At 41.3% G+C, this 24845-nt stretch overlaps 1 protein-coding gene across 1 annotated transcript in view; it reads left to right on the top strand.

The window, feature by feature from the left end:
• The window catches only part of PLCB1 (phospholipase C beta 1), a 1010585-nt gene that overhangs the window by 274607 nt on the left and 711133 nt on the right, over positions 1 to 24845 (top strand). Inside the window, exon 3 of the mRNA XM_077282634.1 lies at positions 24502 to 24570. Coding sequence (XP_077138749.1) covers positions 24502 to 24570 — 69 coding nt within the window. The remainder of the gene's footprint in view (positions 1 to 24501; positions 24571 to 24845) is intronic.

Below are 24845 nucleotides of genomic sequence, written 5' to 3'. Positions count from 1 at the left end.
TGGCTAGAATGGTGCTGAAAGAATCAACGTGTGATTGGTCGTGCATCAGTTTCGGGCATATATGCCTACTGAAGGTGGACACTCAGATGTAGTAGACTGTATCTGAGTGTGTCGGCACTAGTGATGAGCGACTATACTCGTTGCTCGAGTTTTCCCGAGCAAGCTCGGGTGGTCTCTGAGTATTTATGACTGCTCGGAGATTTAGTTTTCCTTGCCGCAGCTGGATGATTTGCGGCTACTAGACAGCTTGATTATGTGTGGGGATTCCCTAGCAACCAGGCAACCCCCACATGTACTCAGACTGGCTAGCAGCCGTAAATCATCCAGCCTGGGCAAGGAAAACTAAATCTCCGAGCAGTCATAAATTCCCGGAGACCACCCGAGCGTGCTCGGGAAAACCCGAGCAATGAGTATACTCTCTCATCACTAGTCGGCACCATTCTAGTCAAAGGCCTCTTAATGAATTAGGCATGTCTTATCCCTGCATGCCCATCATTAACACTTGTGCACAAAATGAATTGGGACATTTTTTCCTATATTATGCTTCATTTATAAGTCATCATCTAAAGATAAGTCATCAATTTGACAAGGCCGGACAACCACTTTAATGACAGAACGCCTTTTAGTCTTGAGCCATACAAGCCAATTCATGACATATCTGCTATTAATTTGATTATCTCATTTAGCAATTCATAGGTTCATTTATTCGCAGGTCAATTCATTGGGGAAAATGAGTCTCTGCTGACTTGTCCAATGTGGTCCCACCCTGCTGAAGTTGATTGATAGGTTCCTCCCTATGTGCGTACATAGGTAGAGTGAGATCTGTCAGCCATGGGAATAGGGGCAGAGAGAAACCAGAGAAAAGCCAGACAGGGATCACAAAGGACTCGTCAGCTGAGACGCTTAAGGAACAACTTAGTAAGACTGTAAAACTGGTGTTGTATAGTATTATTAAGGAGGAGGCATGGTGGAGTAAGATGGGACAAATTCATTATGACTAGTGATGAGCAAGTATGCTCGTTACTCGGGTTTCTCCGAGCATACTCGGGTTTCTCTGAGCATACTTGGGTGGTCTCCGAGTATTTCGGCGTGCTTGGAGATTTAGATAATGTCGACACAGCTGTATGATTTGCGGCTGCTAGACAGCTTGAATACATGTGGGAATTCCCTAACAAACAGGCAACCCCCACATGTTCTCAGCCTATCTAGCAGCTGCAAATCATGCAGCTGCGTTGATATGAACTAAATCTCCGAGTACACTGAAATACTTGGAGACCACCCAAGCCTCCACGGAGAAACCGGAGTAATGAGCATACTCGCTCATCACTAATTATAACGCACCCGCCACTTAAAGTATATGGAGCATCTTCTCACCACAAATGCTACTCCTGTAATATTTCTGGAGTAACTTGTGCCACTGAAGTGGTGGAACTTTTAACCCCTTCGCGACCTTTGACGCATACGCTGCGTCATGAAAGTCTGTGCCAATGCGACCTATGACGCAGCGTATGCGTCATGGAATGATCGCGTCTCTGCAGATCGGGTGAAAGGATTAACTCCGATTTCACCCGATCTGCAGAGAGAGGGGGAGTTGTACTTCAGCCCAGGGGGGGTGGCTTTGCCCCCACGTGGCTACGATCGCTCTGATTGGCTGTTGAAAGTGCAACAGCCAATCAGAGCAATTTGCAATATTTCACCTATGAAAATGGTGAAATATTGCAATCCAGCCATGGCCGATGCTGCAATAGCATCTGCCATGGCTGGAAATCATGTTCTGCCCCCCCCCACCGCCCCCGATCTCCTCCCCAGTCCTCCGTTCTCTCCGGTACCCCCCTCCGTCCCCCTGTCCGCTCCCCCGTGCTCCTGTCCGCTCCCCCGGTCCTCCGATCCCCCCCCCCTGTGCTCCGATCCACCCCCCCACCACCCCCTCATACTTACCGAGCCTCCCGAAGTCGGTCCGTCTTCTCCCTGGGCGCCGCCATCTTCCAAAATGGCGGGCGCATGCGCAGTGCGCCCGCCGCATCTGCCGGCCGGCAAAGTACATTTTGATCGCTGTGGTAGGTTCTATCACAGCGATCAAAATAAAAAAATAATAAATAAACCCCCCCCCCTTTATCACCCCCATAGGTAGGGACAATAATAAAATAAAGAAAATATATATATTTTTTTTTTCCACTACGGTTAGGGTTAGAACTAGGGTTAGAACTAGAACTAGGGTTAGGGTTAGGGGTAGGGTTAGGGTTATGGCATGTGCACACAGTGCGGATTTGGCCGCGGATCCGCAGCGGATCGGCCGCGGATCCGCAGCGGATCGGCCGCGGATCCGCAGCGGATCGGCAGCGGATTGGCCGCTGCGAATTCGTAGCAGTTTTCCATCAGGTTTACAGTACCATGTACACATATGGAAAACCAAATCCGCTGTGCCCATGGTGCGGAAAATTCCGTGCAGAAACGCTGCGTTGTATTTTCCGCAGCATGTCAATTCTTTGTGCGGATTCCGCAGCGTTTTACACCTGTTCCTCAATAGGTATCCGCAGGTGAAATCCGCACAAAAAAACACTGGAAATCCGCTGTAAATCCGCAGGTAAAACGCAGTGCCTTTGACCTGCAGATTTTTCAAAAATCGTGCGGAAAAATCTCACACGAATCCGCAACGTGGGCACATAGCCTTAGGGATAGGGTTGGAATTAGAGTTAGGGTTGGAATTAGGGCTAGGGTTGGAAATAGGGTTAAGATTAGGCTTGTGGTTAGGGTTACGGATAGGGTTAGGGGTGTGTTGGGGTTACAGTTGTGGTTAGGGTTGGGATTAGGGTTAGGATTAGGGTTAGGGTTGGAATTAGGGTTACGGGTGTGTTGGGGTTAGGGTTGTGGTTAGGGGTGTGTTGGGGATAGGGTTGTGATTAGGGTTATGGCTACAGTTGGGATTAGGATTAGGGGTGTGTTGGGGTTAGTGTTGAAGTTAGAATTGAGGGGTTTCCACTGTTTAGGCACATCAGGGTTCTCCAAACGCAACATGGCGCCACCATTGATTCCAGCCAATCTTGCATTCAAAAAGTCAAATGGTGCTCCCTCCCTTCTAAGCCCCGACGTGCGCCCAAAAAGTGGTGTACCCCCACATTTGAGGTACCAGCGTACTCAGGACAAACTGGGCAACAACTGTTGGGGTCCAATTTCTCCTGTTACCCTTGCAAAAATAAAAAATTACTTGCTAAAACATAATTTTTGAGGAAAGAACAATTATTTTTTATTTTCACGGCTCTGCGTTATTAACTTCTGTGAAGCACTTGGGGGTTCAAAGTGCTCACCACACATCTAGATAAGTTCCTTCGGGGGTCTAGTTTCCAAAATGGGGTCACTTGTGGGGTGTTTCTACTATTTAGGCACATCAGGGGCTCTGCAAATGCAACGTGATGCCCGCAGACCATTCCATCAAAGTCTGCATTTCAAATGTCACTACTTCCCTTCCGAGCCCTGACGTGTGCCCAAACAGTGGTTTACCCCCACATATGGGGTATCAGCGTACTCACAACAAACTGGGCAACAAATATTGTGGTCCAATTTCTCCTGTTACCCTTGTGAAAATAAAAAATTGCTTGCTAAAACATCTTTTTTGAGGAAAGAAAAATGATTTTTTATTTTCACGGCTCTGCGTTGTAAACTTCTGTGAAGCTCTTGGGGGTTGAACGTGCTCACCACACATCTAGATAAGTTCCTTGGGGGGTCTAGTTTCCAAAATGGGGTCACTTTTGGGGGGTTTCTACTGTTTAGGCATATCAGGGGCTCTGCAAACGTAGCATGATGCCCGCAGACCATTCCATCAAAGTCTGCATTCCAAAACGTCACTACTTCCCTTCCGAGCCCCGGCATGTGCCCAAACAGTGGTTTACCCCCACATATGGGGTATCAGCGTACTCAGGAGAAACTGGACAACAACTTTTGGGGTCCAATTTCTCCTGTTACCCTTGGGAAAATAAAAAATTGTGGGCTAAAAAATAATTTTTGAGAAAAGAAAAATTATTTTTTATTTTCATGGCTCTGCGTTATAAACTTCTGTGAAGCACTTGGGGGATCAAAGTGCTCACCACACATCTAGATTAGTTCCTTGGGAGGTCTAGATTCCAAAATGGGGTCACTTGTGCGGGAGCTCCAATGTTTAGGCACACAGGGGCTCTCCAAACGCGACATGGTGTCCGCTAATGATTGGAGCTAATTTTCCATTCAAAAACCAAAATGGCGTGCCTTCCCTTCCGAGCCCTGCGGTGCGCCCAAACAGTGGTTTACCCCCACATATGGGGTATCATCGTACTCAGGACAAACTGGACAACAACATTTGTGGTCCAATTTCTCCTATTACCCTTGGGAAAATAAAAAATTCTGGGCTAAAAATCATTTTTGAGGAAAGAAAAATTATTTTTTATTTTGACGGCTCTGCGTTATAAACTTCTGTGAAGCACCTGGGGGTTATAAGTGCTCACTATGCATCTAGATAAGTTCCTTGGGGGGTCTAGTTTCCAAAATGGGGTCACTTGTAGGGGAGCTCCAATGTTTAGGCACACAGGAGCTCTCCAAACGCGACATGGTGTCCGCTAACGATTGGAGCTAATTTTCCATTCAAAAAGTCAAATGGCACGCCTCCCCTTCCGAGCCTTGCCGTGCACCCAAACAGTGGTTTACCCCCACATATGAGGTATCGGCGTACTCAGGAGAAATTGTCCAACAAATTTTAGGATCCATTTTATCCTGTTGCCCATGTGAAAATGAAAGAATTGAGGCTAAAAGAAATTTTGTGTGAAAAAAAAGTACTTTTTCATTTTTGCGGATCAATTTGTGAAGCACCTGAGGGTTTAAAGTGCTCACTATGCCTCTAGATAAGTTCCTTGGGGGGTCTAGTTTCCAAAATGGGGTCACTTGTGGAGGCGCTCCAATGTTTAGGCACACAGGGGCTTTCCAAACGCGACATGGTGTCCGCTAACGATGGAGATAATTTTTCATTCAAAAAGTCAAATGGCGCTCCTTCCCTTCCGAGCCTTACCATGTGCCCAAACAGTGGTTTACCCCCACATGTGAGGTATCGGTGTACTCAGGAGAAATTGCCCAACAAAATTTAGGATCCATTTTATCCTGTTGCCCATGTGAAAATGAAAAAATTGAGGCTAAAATAATTTTTTTGTGAAAAAAAAAGTACTTTTTCATTTTTACGGATCAATTTGTGAAGCACCTGAGGGTTTAAAGTGCTCACTATGCTTCTAGATAAGTTCCTTGGGGGTCTAGTTTCCAAAATGGGGTCACTTGTCGGGGAGCTCCAATGTTTAGGCACACGGGGGCTCTCCAAACGCGACATGGTGTCCGCTAAAGAGTGGAGCCAATTTTTCATTGAAAAAGTCAAATGGCGCTCCTTCCCTTCCGAGCCCTGCCGTGCGCCCAAACAGTGGTTTACCCCCACATATGAGGTATCAGCGTACTCAGGACAAATTGGACAACAACATCCATGGTCCAGTTTCTCCTTTTACCCTTGGGAAAATAAAAAATTGTTGCTAAAAGATCATTTTTGTGACTAAAAAGTTAAATGTTCATTTTTTACTTCCATGTTGCTTCTGCTGCTGTGAAACACCTGAAGGGTTAATAAACTTCTTGAATGTGGTTTTGAGCACCTTGAGGGGTGCAGTTTTTAGAATGGTGTAACTTTTGGGTATTTTCAGCCATATAGAACCCTCAAACTGACTTCAAATGTGAGGTGGTCCCTAAAAAAAATGGTTTTGTAAATTTTGTTGTAAAAATGAGAAATCACTGGTCAAATTTTAACCCTTATAACTTCCTAGCAAAAAAAAAATTTGTTTCCAAAATTGTGCTGATGTAAAGTAGACATGTGGGAAATGTTATTTATTAACTATTTTGTGTCACATAACTCTCTGGTTTAACAGAATAAAAATTCAAAATGTGAAAATTGCGAAATTTTCAAAATTTTTGCCAAATTTCCGTTTTTTTCACAAATAAACTCAGAAATTATCGACCTAAATTTACCACTAACATGAAGCCCAATATGTCACGAAAAAACAATCTCAGAATCGCTAGGATCCGTTGAAGCGTTCCTGAGTTATTACCTCATAAAGGGACACTGGTCAGAATTGCAAAAAACGGCAAGGTCATTAAGGCCAAAATAGGCTGGGTCATGAAGGGGTTAATAAAATCTGACGGTGGGTGCTGAAATGCCTTGTCCGACCCATGCTCCGATTACTGGCGTGAAAACTTTGCATAACGCCAAAAAAATTGTGAATTTTCAAAGTGTTTTAAGCCAGAAAACTGCCATAAATACTTTGCTGAATCGGCTTTTCAGTCCCCGACAAGCTCTTTAAATTGTATGAAAAATACCGAAACAAAGCTGGCTCCAGTCGGGCTGCTGCAGCCAGTGTCTGGTTTATTCTACGTGCAGTTCGGGCAGCATGAATCTGATGAAAGGTTCCCTTTAATGCATTTAAAATGAACCACAGTTTCCTCTCCAAATCTCCAAAAGAAGCTTTCAAGAGCTTCACTTAGAAAAAGAGACGCATAATTACTGGCAAGAACACCTGTTTTTTCCTATTCAAAGTAAACACAAATATAAAATATTCAGGCCACACTACTTTTAGAGTCCTCCAGCCAGCATTTGTTTCCTTCACAAACCCTTCCAGAAACTCAGAAAATAATATTTTAATATGCATTGCAAATTAAGTAAAGCATGAATTAAATATTAAACATCTAATATATATTTTATTCCGCCAAACGCTATATCCCACATTAGTGGGGCTTGAAAGCCCGATTAAATGCCAAAATTTCTTGAACTGTGTCAGCGATTCCTATTTCAAAATTTATATAGTCTGAAAGTCCATGGAGAAGGGCTTGGAAAAAAAAAGAAGTTGAATATAAACTGGAGTTTATCTAGAGCGGAATTATTTAACAATATTTTAGATGAGTCCATTGTAACAGCATCTGTTTTATTAAGTTCTACATAAAAGTGGGTCCTCATGTTTAGCCCCATGTTATTATAAGTTCCCCTAGTGGTCTTTGCAAGCAGCCAAAGTCTATTCCTTTGTAGGATATTTAGAGCTCCATAAAGGAAAAGCAGAGCTATAATTGTAAATTTATCTTGTTAAATAGATAAGAGAAGGTTGAAAAAAATTTATATAATAAAAAAGCAGGTTGACATTCAGTGAAAGGGGTTGTCCTGTTAAAAAAAAAAAAAAAAAAAACCCCACAGTGAATGTAGAAAAAAACCCTTTTCAATCACTTGTCAGTCCTGTGCATAAGCTAATGTGGATCCTGGTTAGTGTTTATTTACAACTTTTTAGAGACAGCAGGTTGACACTGTACCGCTGCAGCCAATCACTGGCCTTGAGGGTTATTTCAGTACTATAGCAAGTGTCTGCTTACATCACTAATTGGCTGCTACAGTCATGTATTGTCAACTTGCAAGCAAAGATCATTGAGGGACCACGTACTGATGTTGGCAATATAAAGACGTTTAAGTCTCAACCCAGATGCAAACCAGAAATGTCCCCAAATTTACTTAAGGCCTCTACCCTCACCTTTGGTATCCTCACCCATCCCTTGTAGATTGTGAGCCCTCGCGGATCCTCTCTCCTCCTGTACCAGTCGGTGACTTGTTTTCCTCAAGATTATTGTATTTGTTTTTGCTATGTATACCCCTTATCACATGTAAAGCGCCTTGGAATAATAATTACTTATGGTCCGCAAAAGCCTCTATCCTGGATTGATAGAGAATGGATGAGTTGTGCAGTGTTTTTTTTTTATTTAATAACATTTTAGTTTAAGAAAAAATGACAACCCCAACAAAGTTTTAAAGGGTACAGTTATTTCTAATCCATACAATGGGGTATAACTTAATGATCCCAAGAACAGGGCTCTGGAGAGCCCATCTAACATACGCATTCAGCTCTATTAATTTGTTATGGGACTTCTGGAGATAGCTGAACCCTGTACTTGGCTCTCTGTGGTTGTCCCATAGACAATGAATGGAGCAGAATAGCACAGATGGAGCTCTGAAGAGCATCATACTCAGGAAGAGTGAAGATCCTACTGGTTGGATCTCCAGCAAGCAATAAATTACCCCCAATCAATGTCAAAACTTTGTAAATCCATTTAATGATTAAAATGAGGATTCATAAGTTATTTTTACATTTGATTAAGTCTTATGGTCACTGGTTGAGCCAATTTTTATATTAAAAGCTCCCTCTTTAGGTCAATGTAATGTTGCCACCAGGGAAATGGCTTCCAGTCTGCTCTGCCTGGCAGGGCTCCTCTACGTATTGATATGATATGCCTGACCATCTATACGAAATATGTCCCCAAATACGTCCTCTTTTGGATATCTCTGGATCAACAGATGTATATTACAGATGTCCACGTAGTGTACACCACCATCAGTCTTGATGTAAAGAAACCAAACCAGAGTACCTCAAAAAATACCTAGAAAACCCGTTCCTCATTGCTACCTTCCTGCGAATGGGTAATGTAGATCCTTATAATTCTATAATGCTACTATCTTGTTCCATAAACCTCAACACATTTTGGGTAACGCGGGTAAAAATCTTAAAAATAGAGATGTGTGAAAAATGTGAAAGTTGCAATAACTATAACATGTAAGACCTTCAAAATGAACATAACTATGCATTATTACAACAAGGTTAAATTGACTGCTTGGACTCGGGGATATAAAATGATGCAGCCTGTCGCAAAGAATAAATGGTAAATCTTCTACATCTGTAAAACGGCTGTCTCCTCTGTGCGCCTCTAACAGGTGCACAAATAACATTTTTCATTATGTGGAAATGTATACAAATGAATTCTGTGCTACAGTAGATTACCAAGCAAGCCTCTTTAATTAGCCATGGTCCATAAACATGACAACATATTTTGCAAGCAGCCTTGTACTTGCACGGACTTAAAGAATAATCTGAGAAGACTCCACACGCAATTATTTCTGCCTTATTATAGAAGCTAAAAGAAATTTGTTTCAACTTATGCAAAGCAGATGCTTATCAAGTATTGATGAAACAGACTTAAAGATACCCAGAAATGTGAAAATGTATAATTCAGCAGCCTCCTGCAAATATGTGCTGAAAGCCATACTGAACGTTTGTGCTTACACAGTGCCTCCAAAAACTGTCTTGCTCTGTTTTCTGACTTGCCACCTTTCCATATATTGGGCATACAATACATAGGTTATAGAAATGTCAAAACAAGCTCTTTAGGCACAGAAAATGTGAACAGATTCCAAATGGTCCATGAAGAACTTAGGAGTCTCCGTGACAAATCTCCATTTCTCAATGTTGTCTCATTATCACACATCGCCCCAGCACTGATATATTGTCACTAAAAAGTCATTTCCCATCTTTTGGATGTCGTAATATCCATGCTGTAATCTGGCTTCTATAGATTGTGCAATGACTAATTTCTGTTCAGTATTCTGGCTCCATACTTCACATGTAGAGATGAGCAAATCGATGTGAATCAAGTTTGTATAAAATTTTTGGGAAATTCGTTGGACCCCGACCGAAAATTTTAATTATTTGCACAAATTGCCGAAAAAGCTTGCCGCTATGTTATGCAATGCAAAAAATTGTATCAGCCAGAGAAAACCCATTTAACTTCAGTAATTACTGATCAGGCTTCATAATAATGCCTAGCAGCTATCAAGTCAAATAGAATAACACAGCAAACACATAGTATAATATATAACACAGCCCGTATAAAAGCTGAGGCAAGGAATGCAGCGCAGCAACCATTTGGGGTGAATTTGTGTAGTGAGATATCACTATTAACAGTTTAGCAATAGAAATAAGAAAAAACCACAGATTGACTATACTGTACAAGATAGGGTGTATGACAAAACTGCAGTGAAGAAAAGTTACTCTCCTTTTACCCATAGGCATTTATGATGAGGCCCCTTTGATATTACTAAGGTTGAGTTTGAATTAAAGAGCTTGAAAGGGATTAAATACACTTTTAGGAGTACTCGGTGTAAATGTGCCTGTTAGGGTACAGTTCATTGATAAGGAAATGTGGCACACAATGCTAAGGCTTTATATAGTAAAGTGGCATTATTCCCATCATTAAATCTACATGTAAACACATAGTACGTACACATCTGACAACATTGCAAAAAAAATGTTTTATCTTCTATCGAGATATCGAAATTGAGAGCTACAGATATCAGGATATGTTGATCTAAAAGAAATGGGAAGGAAGAACATCTTGGTATCTGGTATGAAGGGATAATGTGCATCTAAACATGGAGTGTACTATAAGGGTATGTGCACACGTAGAATGGTCCTCTGCGGATTTTTCCGCAGCAGATTTGATAAATCTGCAGAGCAAAAACGCTGCGTTTTTACTGCAGATTTATCGCGGATTTACCGCGTTTTTTTTGTGGATTTCACTACGGTTTTACACCTGCGGTTTTCTATTGGAGCAGCTGTAAAACCGCTGCGGAATCCGCAGAAAGAAGTGACATGCTGCGGAATGTAAACCGTTGTGTTTCCACGCGTTTTTTTCCGCAGCATGTGCACAGCGTTTTCTGTTTCCCATAGGTTAACATTGTACTGTAAACTCATGGGAAACTGCTGCGGACCCGCAGCTGCGAAAACACTGCGCAGCAAAATCCGCATTGTGTGCACATAGCCTAAGGGCGAATGATAATAAAGTAAAAAATATCTAGAAAATCTCTGAAAATAAAATTAACAAATATGGCAATGTACTGGTTAGTAGTAGTAGTAACTTACTAAAATTTGATTGAAACAGAAAACTATATATATCCTGATGAGCTGATTCTGTGACTTCATATATACAGTTGTGCTCAAAATAATTTTTGCTTTGTGGCCTTTTTTTTTATAGAGAATATGAATGAAAGCACCAAAACTTTTTCTCCACTCATGGTTAGTGGTTGGCTGAAGCCATTTATTGTCAAACTACTGTGTTTTCTCTTTTTAAATCATAATGACAACCCAAAACATCCAAATAATCCTGATCACAAGTTCACATACCCCATTCCTTAATACCGTGTATTGCCCCCTCTAACATCAGTGACATCTTGAAGTCTTTTGTGGTAGTTGTGGATGAGGCTCTTTATTTTCTCAGATGGTAAAGCTGCTCACTCTCCAGTTCCTGTAAATTCCTGGGCTGTCTACCATGAACTGCGTGCTTGAGATCTCCCCAGAGTGGCTCAATGATATTGAGGTCAGGAGACTGAGATGGCCACTCCAGAACTTTCACTTTGTTCTGCTGTAGCCAATGAGAGGTCGACTTGGCCTTGTGTTTTGGATCGTTGTCATGTTGGAACGTCCAAGTACATTCCATGCGCAGCTTCCGGGCTGATGACTGCAAATTTGCCTCCAATATTTGTTGATAATGATTATGCTGCCTTGCAGGTGCCATGGGCCGGCGCCTGCCTGCAGAAGGTTTTTTTTTTTATATCTGTATATAATATTCATTATGTAAACTAGGGGGCAGGTCACTGAGGGGTCAGTGACCTGTTAGCAGGCTGCATTATGAATATCTGATCAGAGCCCTACATAAAGACCCCCTCCAGTACTGTCCCAGGGCACGAGCATATCATTAACTCAAAAGTGAAAATAAAGATTAAACAAGAACCATAGGACAGATTTCATCAACTATGGTATCATTCTAATCAGTATATAGGCGCCGACCTGACACTGTCTGTAGGTTAGTGCGCACAATCCTGCTGACAGCTTCCCTTTAATGTCACTATCGACAGTATAGAATAAAGTTTGAGTAAAAAATGTTGGTCCTTATAGTTGCCTACACATACACCCCTTATATTAAGGGCCATTACCCCTTTAGCTTTTTATAACTAGATCCTAAAGGCTGTTTTTATTTTGAGTTGAGAAAGTTTTACAAAATATTGACTGTATTTCTTGTTCCAGTGAAGAATAATGTTCCATTTAAAGCAATATACATTAACAATTAGAGAAGAGGAAAACATCTCAGTCGTAATTAAACAAATACTATCAATCGCTTGCATTAATTAGCTTGTCAAGGTTTAATCACACTGAATTACCAAGCAAGGCAAACAATAGCCCTTTCTATGATTAGCTCTGCCTCTTATGTACAGTATCTATGGTGAGGTAATAGATTACATCTCACATCCTTGTGGTAATTGATGAGTTTCTGGTCAATATTAACAAGGTCTATTCAAAAAGAACAATTGATTTTGCAATAATGCACTTAACTGCTTTACCTACATAGAGATTAATATCATGTGGCTTCTTTTAATTTATTAAGTGTGACTGTTTTGTATACATGGGCATCACGGGTGGTGTAGTTTTACGGCCTCATGCTCACAGCAATACCATGTGCATGACTGTGTCACGGAGTGACTGACCCGGTATAAAACGACCCAACCGTAGATCTGTAACGAACAGCACAACACACAAGGAAACACCGGGGACACAATTACAACGGTGGGCCCTGTCGGTAGGGACTGGGGGAATGGGAACCTCCTGCACTGGCCTGCAGATGTGCCCTGATCTTGCTACCGTCCCTATACGGGTTCTTTCAACCCGTCGCCGACCACGATACCTAGTCCCTCACTTGCCCTGCACCTATCCCTAAGTAGGGATCTGGCAGGTGAGAGCACTGGTCCCACTGCTGTACTAATACAACACGGGGTAAGGAAATACAGACAAGGTAAAGGTAAACCACACTTAGCTTAATGCTGCAAGGCACAGAACAGCAGGAAGTAACACCAGATTCACTGGACACCGCAGTAGAACAACAGTTCCCAGCAAGCTCCTTCTCCCAGCTTGGTCGCTTTAGAATGGACTAACACCGACAGTCAGCTGATGAACCAGGTGACCTCTTACAGGATGGAGGGAGTGGTCACCACAAACATCAGCTGACCCAGCAGCAATGCAATAACACCAGCGGCCACCGGGGGGGAAAACTGCATTAACTCCCGATGACCAGAAAGGAAAAAGGTCTTAAACTGAGGCAAACCAGATCTGCCACAAATCCAAAATTGGATCGTGACAGACTGTATGCGGTCTGTAAGTCATTGTATGATGCTGCTTAACTCCAAGTACAGTTCATTTATGTTTGCAATCACTTGCAGTCAAAGGTCTCTGATTAATTGCTGCCTCCACATAACAATAACAAAAATTGGAGAAAACTACAGTCCATCTGGTTTTATACTTGTGGCACAGTGTTCAACAAAGTTCCTGTCATCACAAGAGAAAAAAGGGCTCCCATTGCTCCCTGAACATCATCACTGCTGATACTAATCACTTTTAAGGCACTGCAAAGGGTCCAACAGAAGCCCCCTGGACTGTGAGATATATTTAGTGTGTGTCTTAAAGATTGCTTGTGGATTTAACACGGAGAGGCATAAATAAAATGTTTAAATTATTGGTAAACCAGCGGAACACCAGAGACATTCCTGGACTGCAAATACCACTTTTGGTTTATCAGAGGGCCACATCTATCTTGTTTACATTGGCACTTAATATAGTAGAGCCTATGTTTTGGCAGAAAGAGCTTGACATTGTATTAATGGAATTATTAAATCCTATTCCATTTTTTAAGGTTTTTGGTCACAATTCTATCATGAAAACTACTTCTAGAAAGACTTCTCTGAACAGTGGATGGGTGTACCTAGTCCCACTGGTTGCTGTTAGTTCTGAGCTGATGGCAATTCTGGACAACTTCCAATTTTGAGTAGTATGCAGGGGTTAATCTGCAGGTTAATAGCATTATAATGCTGGTCGGCGCCAGCACTTGGCCTAGTGCTGCCAGGATAAAATGAATTTTATTCTCCAAGCAGTATTCCCATTTCAGTCAGGGGGGCGGCGCTGATGATTGTTCAGTCACCGCTCTAAGTATACAGAGCAGCTGCTGTAACAGCACCCCTCCACTTGACAGACACCTAAGCCCCAAAAAAGCACAGGGAGTGTCCGACAGAGCAAAGGGCGCAGATGAATAAAGTTCATTTTTTTTCCCTGCAGTGTAAGGCAAAGTGCAGGCACTGGCCAGCATTAAAACGATGTTAACCTGCAGAGTAACCCCATATCTGCAGGTTAATTGCATTTTTTTCCCTTTAAGAACTGTCTTCAGTGTAAAGAAGAACAGGGAGTCCTGAAAGTGATATGGCCCCACAGAGCCCTGATCACCAGGTCTATCTTGATTACATGAAGAACATGCAGCGCCCCAGAGTCCTGGTCGTTGCAGTACTGTGGCTCCGCCACTAAGGGGAGCCATGGTGCGTTCGATGGCACTGAAGGAGTTCCTCCAATCAGGTATCACAGACACCAATATGTTTCACAGCTGGGCCTCCGGGGGGAGCTAAGGGTGCTATTCATTAGGCCACTCCCCACCATAGTGGGTAAACTGGGGGTCAGGCAGGAAGTTAGAGGAGAAAGCTGACTGGATCGAACGAAGCAACACCTAGTGAGAGAGGGTGTTGTGGAGGAAGAGACAGTAGGGTCTCTGCCAGGGGTGGGATCCTGGCAGAGGCTTGGCATTGAAAGAACGTAACGGGACCGTGCCTGCTCAGAATAGCGGTGGTGCCCTAAGAAAGGATTAGAAGCGAGATAGATTGTGCTGAGTGAGAAACGAAATCAAGCAGAAGGAGAATACCAGCAGGGGTTTTGTTGAAAGAGGCAGCACCTTGCTGAGGCGCATTACCGGTGGCCGGAACGCCGAGGGAGTGGAATAATATACAGCTTTAAGCCATACTCCAAACAGCGGCAGGACAGTCAGTCTCAGGCGGGCTGTCTACCACATATCACCTATGAAGTCTTGGGGGGCAATTGCGGGAGAGGGGCGTCTCTAGGGTCCCGGAAGAACTCCAGGCCTACCTGACAAACGGGTGCCGTTCTTACTGTAACATCAGGAAGGGACGGAAGATTAGCAGAAGATCAGTTAATCGAGTTGTGAGGGAACTTAAGAAACAGACACAACAGTTGTGGGGTACTTTCCGTAAGCACAGCAGGGAAGGACTACAACACAAAGCGCTAAGAAGGAAGGCACTGATTTCCACCTGTGAGGAGAACTCTGGAGGTGCCATTGAACCGGCCGGACTTGCGCAGCCTGGTGGACCGGATTCTGGACTGAGGACCGAGAGATCTCCAGTAAAGAGGTAAAGAGACTGCAACCTGGTGTCCTCGTTATTTACCGCGACCTGCACCCCACAACTGCACCGCTATACCACCGTTAACAGCACCTATTTGCAACGGACGTCCCCCACTGACAGACAGGGCCATGGACCAGGTCTAGCCACCGTGACAACCCCAGGACTGAGATCCCCGAGGCCCGGCTCCGGGTACCCCTCGGCCCTGCGGCGGTGTGGGGGCGCTCCGCAAACACAAAATTTTAGTTTGATTTAGACTTCTTTCTCTTCATTCACTTTGAATTTTGTTAATTGATTAAAATAAACTATTAACACTTCTATTTTATATATATATATATATATATATATATATATATAGTGATAGATTGGCTCACTGTCATGCTGCAGCTCCGCAGGTAAGTGCAGACTCCACTAGATGGCAGCAGAATGGTCAGACAAGCCGGGTAGATACCAGAGAGTAGCATAGTAAAAAGGGAAATTCCAAACACACAGTCAAAGGAGCGCCAGAAGGTCAGTACCGGTCCATAGCAGAAGTATCAGAAGGGAAAGATAGAAGCAGGTCAGAGCCAAAGCAGAGTTGAGTACCAGGTAATCCAAGCACACAGGGACAAACATAGTCAGGGGCGGAAAGAGAGGTACGAACAGACATGGGCAAAGTCAGCTAAACGCAGCAGGACAAATCAGGGTTTCACCAGAGCCAGCTACACACGCCGTAGGCAGGAAAAATAATTGACACTGCCTGCAGAATGCAGCGCAGCTAAATTGCAGACCCGACACCGGAACGAGGCAGAGAACGTTAACCCCTGACATGACCAGATTGGGAAAGGAGAGATAAGACCCAAAACCCATTCTGGATCATGACAGTCACTCATACTCGCAGAGATGGACATACGAACGTTTCTCCTTTAAATCTTCTACTGGTTTATTTAAAAAGGTACAACATGAACCAGTTCAGAGTTCAACAAAATAAACATGGCCCTTTTGGCATAATGGGAAAACAAAAGATATCATATTTCACAGTCCATATGGCTGCGGGGATCCGCCCACTAGGGATGAACAACAAGGTTCAGTAATTAGCTTATAACTATAAACACAGCTCTGGAGCATTCGCCTCCAGGCACCCTATACACTGTATGATCCAGAAATCTGACAATTTATCTTCTGAACCCCACACTAGGGTGGCGATATGGTGAACAACGTCCCACCCACTTTTCAGATGTTCACAAAAAATTATTAACCCCTCTCAGTGCTTAGTGTACTGGAGCATTTTTCCCCAGGTTCATATCACTGAAGCTAACAACCTCAGTGATACATATCTCCTCTCCAGTACTTTACCAGTGACCTTGTCACATATCCCCCCTCTGCCCAAAGCCTGGGTTTTTTGGCACCTTTAGTCACTAAACAGGGAAGTCTATACAGGGCATCCACATTACCATGTAGTTTCCTGGGCCTGTGCTCCACATGAAAGCTGAAGTCCTGGAGCGCTAGAAACCACCTAGTCACCTGAGCATTCTACCCCTTCCTTTCCCTTATCCATCTCAGCGGTGCATGATCTGATACTAGCTTAGACTTCCAGCTTAACAGTGTTTCAGTTGCCCTTTTTATGACCAAGAATTGCTTCTCCATAATGGCTTAGTAAGTTTGCTACTCAGGTATAGGTCTGGATGTTAGTCCCCAATTATTTCCTGGGACAACATGCCTCCCAAGCCAATCTCGGAAGAGTTTGTCTGGACCTCTAACTCCTTACTGAAGTCAGGTGCATCCAAGATCGGCTGTTGAAGTGGTCGCCACACTCACAGCTTGGACCTTGTAGGTACTATGCCACTCTGATAATATTTTCCTTATATGCTCTGCCTTGACTTTTAGTAGTTGTTCCCATTTTGCTGCTTAAATGCTTGTTGATTGACACACGGTCCTGTTTGTAGTTTGAGTCATGCGATCCTAGATAGAACTATATATATATATATATATATATATAGAAATATTATTATCTTTGGAATTATGTGCACATACTATTGTTTATATACTGGATCATGCACATCAATCCCCTTAATTTATTGGTGTCATACAGCGGCCGTGTAGTATATACTTTATATCCAACAGACAGATTATTGCATAACATCTTCCTTTTATAAGTATTGAGCATTTATATAGACTTTTATACAGACATTATAGACATTTATATTATATGCAAATTAATATATTTATACAGACTCATATGGTTTAGTATAATTGTCTATCCTCTTTGGTCCATGTATATAGCTTTCTACTTGATTTTACCTCCCTTTTTTATATGTACATTAACTGTATTCTGTGTATGTGAGGTGTGTGTACCTGTCTTCAACAGCACCACTCATTCCAACCACGCATTCAATAAACCTTTTTATCTGACTTACATGTATAGTTATGACTAAACATTTCTGCTTTCTTTTTGGTGATTGGTCTCTATGTTCAAATCCAAATGATCATTTTTCTACCATGACTGGCGTATATATGCTTCTGTAGTACACATTTAAGTATTTGACACTTATATACTGAGTATCTGACATTATCTGCCCTAGCCCAGGTTTGTTTTCTAAAAAGACCGGCAGGTTGCTTAGGGCGAACGTCAATTCCTGGAACACCATCTCTGCTTCAGAAAATCACTTGACCATCGACGTTTTCGTGCCCTTAAGTTTGGTCAGGGGGGTGGCTATCATGGCGAAATTCAGGATAAATCGCAGATAGTACCCCACAATTCACATAAATACTCTAACCTGTTTCTTGGAGACTGGTTGCGGCCAATTCTGGATCATCTCTACATTAATACCTAAAATTATTATCTTTATTAAATACAAAATGACAAACAACACTTAAAGGCACCAGGCCTATGCAAACTTATGATTTGGTGTTCGTATATATACAAATCCCTATAAAGCCCTAGAGGACCCTAGTATACCCTTCCTTACAGCGGAGGTTGGCACCCTAGCTTGAACGCAAATTGGTGCCCCCGCTCACCGACGGCTTACCCTAGAATGCACCCTGTTATTCCCTACCAGGGTGCATAGTACAAACAGTAAAAAATCTTTAATGGATAAACCTGTTGTGCCGTGGTGGTTGGAGAGAGGAGGGGAGGTGAACCCGATGAAGTGATAAACACTAGATAACAACCTGCTTCTCATCAGGAACCCTACATGCAGGTAACAAAATGCTGTGACGGCCATCTGTCCTTTCATCTTTGGACACTGGCTTATCCATCTGCCTCCTGATGAACTTCTATCCTGATGTATATATAGGAACACCAAATCATAAGTTTGCATAGGCCTGGTGCCTTTAAGTGTTGTTTGTCATTTTGTATTTAATAAAGATAATAATTTTAGGTATTAGTTTATGTTAGCTCTATTTGAATTCTATACCTGTGTATCTAGTTTTTGGCGTGTCATCTCTACATTATTTTCTTGCGGTTTTATTTTGACCCTTCCGATGATATAGCCCAAATATTTTGCCTCTTCCTTCCCCATGGCGCACTTATTTGAGTTTATGGTAAACCTTGCCTTCCTCAGTGCATCTAGTACTCCTTGGACCTTCTACAGATTTCCCCAGTCTGCGCTGAAGATGATAAAATTGTCCAGGTAAGCAGCAGAATACTTTTTGTAATGGGCTAGGATCTGGTCCATGGCCCTCTGGAAGGTCACAGGGGCTCTTTGCAGCCCAAACAGCATTCTGGTATACTGGAAGCAATTGTCATGTGTAGAGATGGCAGTCTTCTCCTTGGCACTTTGGGACTCAGGAATTTGACAGTACCCATTTGTTAGGTCCTGATGATGTATCTGGCTGATTTTAGCCTTTCAATGAGTTCATCAACACGGGGCATCAGATATGCGTGGAATTTGGACATCTCATTTAGCTTCCTGTAATCTTGACAAAAACGCCATTCTGCATTAGGCTTCGGCACCATGCAATGGATCTGGACCAGCATCTTTTTGATTCCTTGATGACACCCAGGTTCAACATTCTTCTTACCTTATTCAAGATCACTTTGTAGCAGGCTTTGGGAATTCAATACAGCTTTTGGTTCACGTACACATGGGGTTCCGTCATGCTCCACAACATGTGTACATTTTGGCAACTCCGAAAACAGGTTCTGGTAAAGCAGCTCTCTGCACTGGTGTTTCTGGGCCGGTGACAGTGTCTCCGCTACTGTGACATCCTCCAGTTTGGCTTCCGGATTTGCCCCAGGCACTTAACTTCCACCGGTTCCCTGTCTTGTCACCTTTTCAGCAGAACACTGAATGATACAGAAGGCTGACTACCTTCTAAATCCCACCGTGGGGTGCAGATGTAGTGAACAGCCTTTCACAAACTCTTTAGCTGTTCACAAAAAGGACGGCCCTTAACATGGCCAATTCACTTCTGTCAGCACTAAGTGTGCTGGAGCATTTTTCCCCAGATTCATATCACTGAAGCTAACAACCTCAGTGATGCATATCTCCCTTTCAGTACTTATCCAGTGACTTTGTCATAATAATTATATGTATGTGTACATATATATATATATATATATATATATATATATATATATATATACAGACAGTTGAAATATATATATTTCCAAGTACTGTAAAACTCTAAAACACAGAGCCCTTACTCAGCAACATCAGTGAAAATTAAGGAAATGCTAAGCTCTTAGAAAGTGGCTAAAATTGTAAAATATGTTGTCTGTCAAAAATGACTTAATATCTCCTGCAATTATAAAAATGTGAATTTCATACTCAAAAGCAAAAGCAGGGTGATTTTTGAATACTGTATGAGAATACGTTATAAGAATTAGTAGATGCACTGAGCACACATTGCTTCATTGTTTTCTTAGAATTTTTTTTATTATTTTTACAAAAGTTTTGTTCTGCCATTTTGTTACAGCGAATGTCTAGCATGGCGTATGATTTTATAAATTAGAATTTAATGTGCTCTTTCATGCTGTGATCTGATTGCTGATTAGAAGTAATACTGTCAATTCATTTTAATAAAAAAATATAATTGCTTCCAGATCATGATTCTTGAAGGAGAACTCTCTGATGGAGAAATAAGCCTAACCATTTGTACAAATATTAGTTTAATATACTAGTGACTTTCTCTAAATGTAAGTATTTAATGGGTATGCGACTAATTTTGTCTCTACTCATAAGAAAAGTCATATTGTAATGCAAAGGGGTTGTCCGACCCAAAAATATTTTTTTTAGACATTTTTCAGATTTTAAAATAATAAATGGAGGCATACTTCCCTTCTCGCGGATCCAGCCAGGCTGCTCTGGACGTCTGTGTCAAATCTAGCAGTGATATCTGCTCTTTTCCAAAGTCATTTGACCTCTGCAGCCTGTGATTGGCTGCAGTGTTAAGATGACTAGAAGAGTGCATCGTCAGAGAAACATCTGATGAGGCGCTCTTCTAGTCACCTTACCACTGCAGCCAATCATAGGCTACAGCAGTCCTGTGACTTTCAAATAAAGCAGACACTGCACCCAAAGTCATCGGAGACCTCCAAAGGGGTTTATGCTGGATCCTTGGTTTTTTGAAGAGTATTACTTTAAAACCATCAATGCCTAAAAATGAATTTCGGTACCGGCCAAACCTTTAACTGGAACTTATCAGGATTTCTGCTCCTCAGCTGCCACCACCGTGTTTGTTTTTTTAGCCCCCCCCCCCCGCCGTCACTTATTAAATTCTATAGTCAGAGTTTGATGGCAGCATTTAACAGGGCTGTTATAGGCAGATTATGGCTGAATAACACAATCATCATCTGCTGGGAATGATGCTGGCTCAGATTGCGTGCCTACATCAAAGTTTGGGAGCCGGCATCAGACATACCAATGTCAAATGTTGGTAAAAAGAGTTAAAAAAAAGTTCTATGAGATCAAACTTTTTCTCTGTTTAGAAACAGACCCACACTTGTCTACAAGCCATGTCTGGTATTGCAACTTAGCCTCCTAAGTTTCTTCAAGTCCTCTTTATCATAAAATGAAGGCATTGGCAGCCTTAACCTCCCAACAATGGCTGCTGTACTTATGTGGTGGCTGTGTGCTTCATACAGCACTAGTGCAATATTTCTTACACAGTCAGCATCCAAATAATGCAATTAGTGCTAACTCCCATTGCATCAGTTTATCTCCTTAAGTGCTGTTTTTAAACATGACAAAAAAAATTTAAGAGGCTTCAACATGGCAGCCAAAACTTGGCGGGGTGATCAGCTGCCATGGTAGTTGGGCGCCTTCCGAAAGCTTCCATGCCTGCCATGCTAAATCTCATATGAAGCCCAACCTGTGGCTAGACATCATAGGGGATCAGTGATTTCATAATGCAATGCAATACTATGATACTGCAGTGTATTGTATGGGCTATTAAGTGATCGCAGTCTCAAAGCGCCAAAAGTGCGTAATAAAAATGGAGAAAACATATTAAAATTTTTACTTTTCAATGTATTTGTTTGTTTTTTTACTTTTAGATTAGAAATAGATAACTATTTAAAAAAAAATGGATATTTGGAATTGCTGCATGTGCAATCACTTGAAATAATAATAATATGGTGAACTCGGAAACAGAAAACAAAAAGATTCACATGCCACAGTTGACATTTTTTGGTTGCCATAATTCCCAAAAAGCGATCAAAATGTTGTATGTAGTCCAAAATCGTATCAATAAAAATGTCAGCTAAACACTCAAAAAATGTCTAAGTTACGGGTCTCAGAAAATAGTGACATATACTTTTATATTTTACAAAGTTCAGAATTTTTTTAACTATTCAAATGTAAAAAAATCATTGTAAGTTTGTTATCGCTGTAATTGCACCGATCAGAAGAATCATGTTATCAATTCATTTTTCCCACAGAATGAACGTGATGGAAACAAAACCCATAGCACTGCTATGCATAGCACAGGCGATTGGACGATTGCTGCTTCAATTCTCGTTAGGATACTATTAAATAAATTAGAAAGTGAAAAAAAAGTTTTTTTTAAAAATACAACAATGCAAAAGTTCAAATCTCCACCTTTTGCCCCATTAAACTAAATCAATTAAGAAAAATGCCCACATTTGGTATCACTGTGTTTAAAAATGTCCAATCTATCAAAATATAAAGTAAATTATTCTGATCGGTAAACATCGTAATGAGAAAAAAAAATTAAAACTCCAGAATTATGTTGTTGTTTTTTTCCGCAACATTGCAAAAACGAACGATCAAAACATTGTATGTACCCCAAAATGTTATCAATAAAAACGGCAGCTTGGGATGCAAAAGGTTAGCTGTCATCCAGCCCCAGATCACAAAAAATGAGAACGTTATGGGTCTTGGAAAATAGTGACAAACGCAACAACTTTTTTTTCATCCAAATTTCTGAATCTTTTTTTACCACTGAAATAAAAAACAAACTATACTTGTTTGGCATGTGCGTACTAGTGCTGACCTGTGGAATTATATTGCTACATTAGTTTTACTATATAGTGAACATGGGAAATAAAAAAAAAAAAAAAACGATTGTGGAATTGCATTTTTTTTTGCAATTTCACTTCAGTTGGAATTTTTTTTCCCCATTTCCCAGTACACTAACTGGTAAAATGAATGGTGTCATTCAAAAGTACAACTTGTCCAGCTAAAAACAAGCCCTCATACGGCCATATTGTAGGAAAAATAAAAAGGTATGGCTCTTGGAAGATAGAGCAAAAACAGAAATTCTTACGTGGGGTGAATAGGGGTTAAAATATATGGGCGGTCTAGAAGTAGATAAAGGGAACATGTCGCCACTTTTCTTTCCTCCCAGCTAAAAATATCATTTTATTCAATGTCAGCTATGCACTCCCTAAATACTTATGTAACCCCCTGACTCCCCATGTATCACCCATAAAAACCTTTTACATTTCTCCCGCGATGTATGCTAATAGGGTACTTCCGGTCCAATGGGCATGGCTTCTGTTCACTCACTCCACGCCTCTCATCGGCTGCTGCACGCAGTCCTTGACGTGAATGACGCAGGTCGCTGTGAGATATCGCGCCTGCGTAGTCAAATGGTTTCTGCTTTTTGGCTTTGCCCGCAGTTGGCCAAAGCATACTGCACACACGCGAGAAACCATTTGATTGCACGGGCGCGATATCTCACAGCGATCTGAGTCATCCATGTCAAGGACTGCGTACAGCAGCCGAGGAGAGGGGTGGCGTGAGTGAACCGAAGTCACGCCCATCAGACCAGACGGACCCATAAAAGTGGTGACAGGTTCCCTTTAGGATTGTAAGTAAGTCAGTGATATAATCTCTCAGCTTCAGTTGAATTGCTAACATTTACTATATCAATAATATAAATTCAATGATTTGATCATTTCTAATTGTATGACCTATTTCACTCTTTTTAATAAAGGTGTTTAATTTGTCACAGTTCAGTAATTCTGTCAAAATAGATCTGAATTTCAAAAGCTTGAGAAGTCACAACTTTCGGGAAATGTGCATTTCCTGAGCGCAGTTTACTCATTATGCATCTATTTCATGCTCCTTGGCAAAAAAAAAAAATCTATTCAATTTGTCAGCAAAAGGAAAAAATAGCAGTATCTTCAAAAGCAATTTCCGGAAGCGTTAACTTATACGTATCAACAGTTCCATTTACATCCTTGACAGGTTGTTAATTCACTTTCATCAATAAAGAAGGTATTATGCTGTATAATAAATGAAATAATCTGGCTAGAAATGTATGGAAAATGATGTTAATTGTGGGTATTTGACCTTAATTTGTACATTTATAGTTTTGCTATTCCCCTTAAGGAAATTAATTTGCAATTTGGGGTTTCTCTCATTTGCATGAGAATAATCCAGCTATAGATCATGTTTCTATGAATAAAAGATTAAATCTTCCTTGCTGTTTTCTGCTTCTAATTTTTAAGTCGAGATCAGTAAGGATGTACTGTACAATTCTCTTAGTGAGATACATGATTACTATTATTTGCTTGTTTAATTTTCCTTAACTTTTTGCAAAATTTATTTTGCCATTTTGAAATTGGATAAAAACTGTATATCAAATATTTGTAGTTTATTTTTTTTCTCACATGTATGTGACTTTTACTAATATCTTGATCTTGTTGCTGTTTCCTAACATATTTTTTTTTGAGGGACATGTGTAACAATAAATAAGTAGGGTAAGCATAGGGTCCATTTTCTCAATATCTCCATGTTTGGCAACTTGTTTGCCTTTGCAATATTAATCCCAAAAATAAATTGTTTACGATTGATTGGCTTTAGATACTTTTACATGCTTTACATAAAGTTATCGCCATAGTCCTAGCATTCATAAATAATGTTTAATATTTGGAAAAGCTTTGAACATTTATACCTTTTCTATTTCTCTAGGAGACTGAACTTTTGGATATAAGCTTGGTAAAAGATGCCAGATGGGGAAAGCATGCACGAACTCCAAAGGTAAGGAATTAATCTCTAAGCTGAAAATATGTCATATTCTGACTCATTCCATTAAAATATATTCTGTTTTTTGAAAACTACAATATGTACTGATACACAAAGGAATCTAGCTTTCGAAATGTTACTTTCTCTACAAGAAAACTGGAAATGTTAACCTATTGTATTTCAAAAATGTTTTCATTAATGATCCATGCCCAGATAGCATACTTTGTAATACACAGTATAGCCCTGATTCGTTAAGGCCTGCGACTTTTCTCTCCGGTCTTGGTGAGCCA

The sequence above is a fragment of the Ranitomeya variabilis genome, chromosome 2 (assembly GCF_051348905.1).
Source record: "Ranitomeya variabilis isolate aRanVar5 chromosome 2, aRanVar5.hap1, whole genome shotgun sequence".
Classification (NCBI taxonomy): Eukaryota; Metazoa; Chordata; class Amphibia; order Anura; family Dendrobatidae; genus Ranitomeya; species Ranitomeya variabilis.
This window is presented reverse-complemented; position numbering and strand designations above follow the sequence as displayed.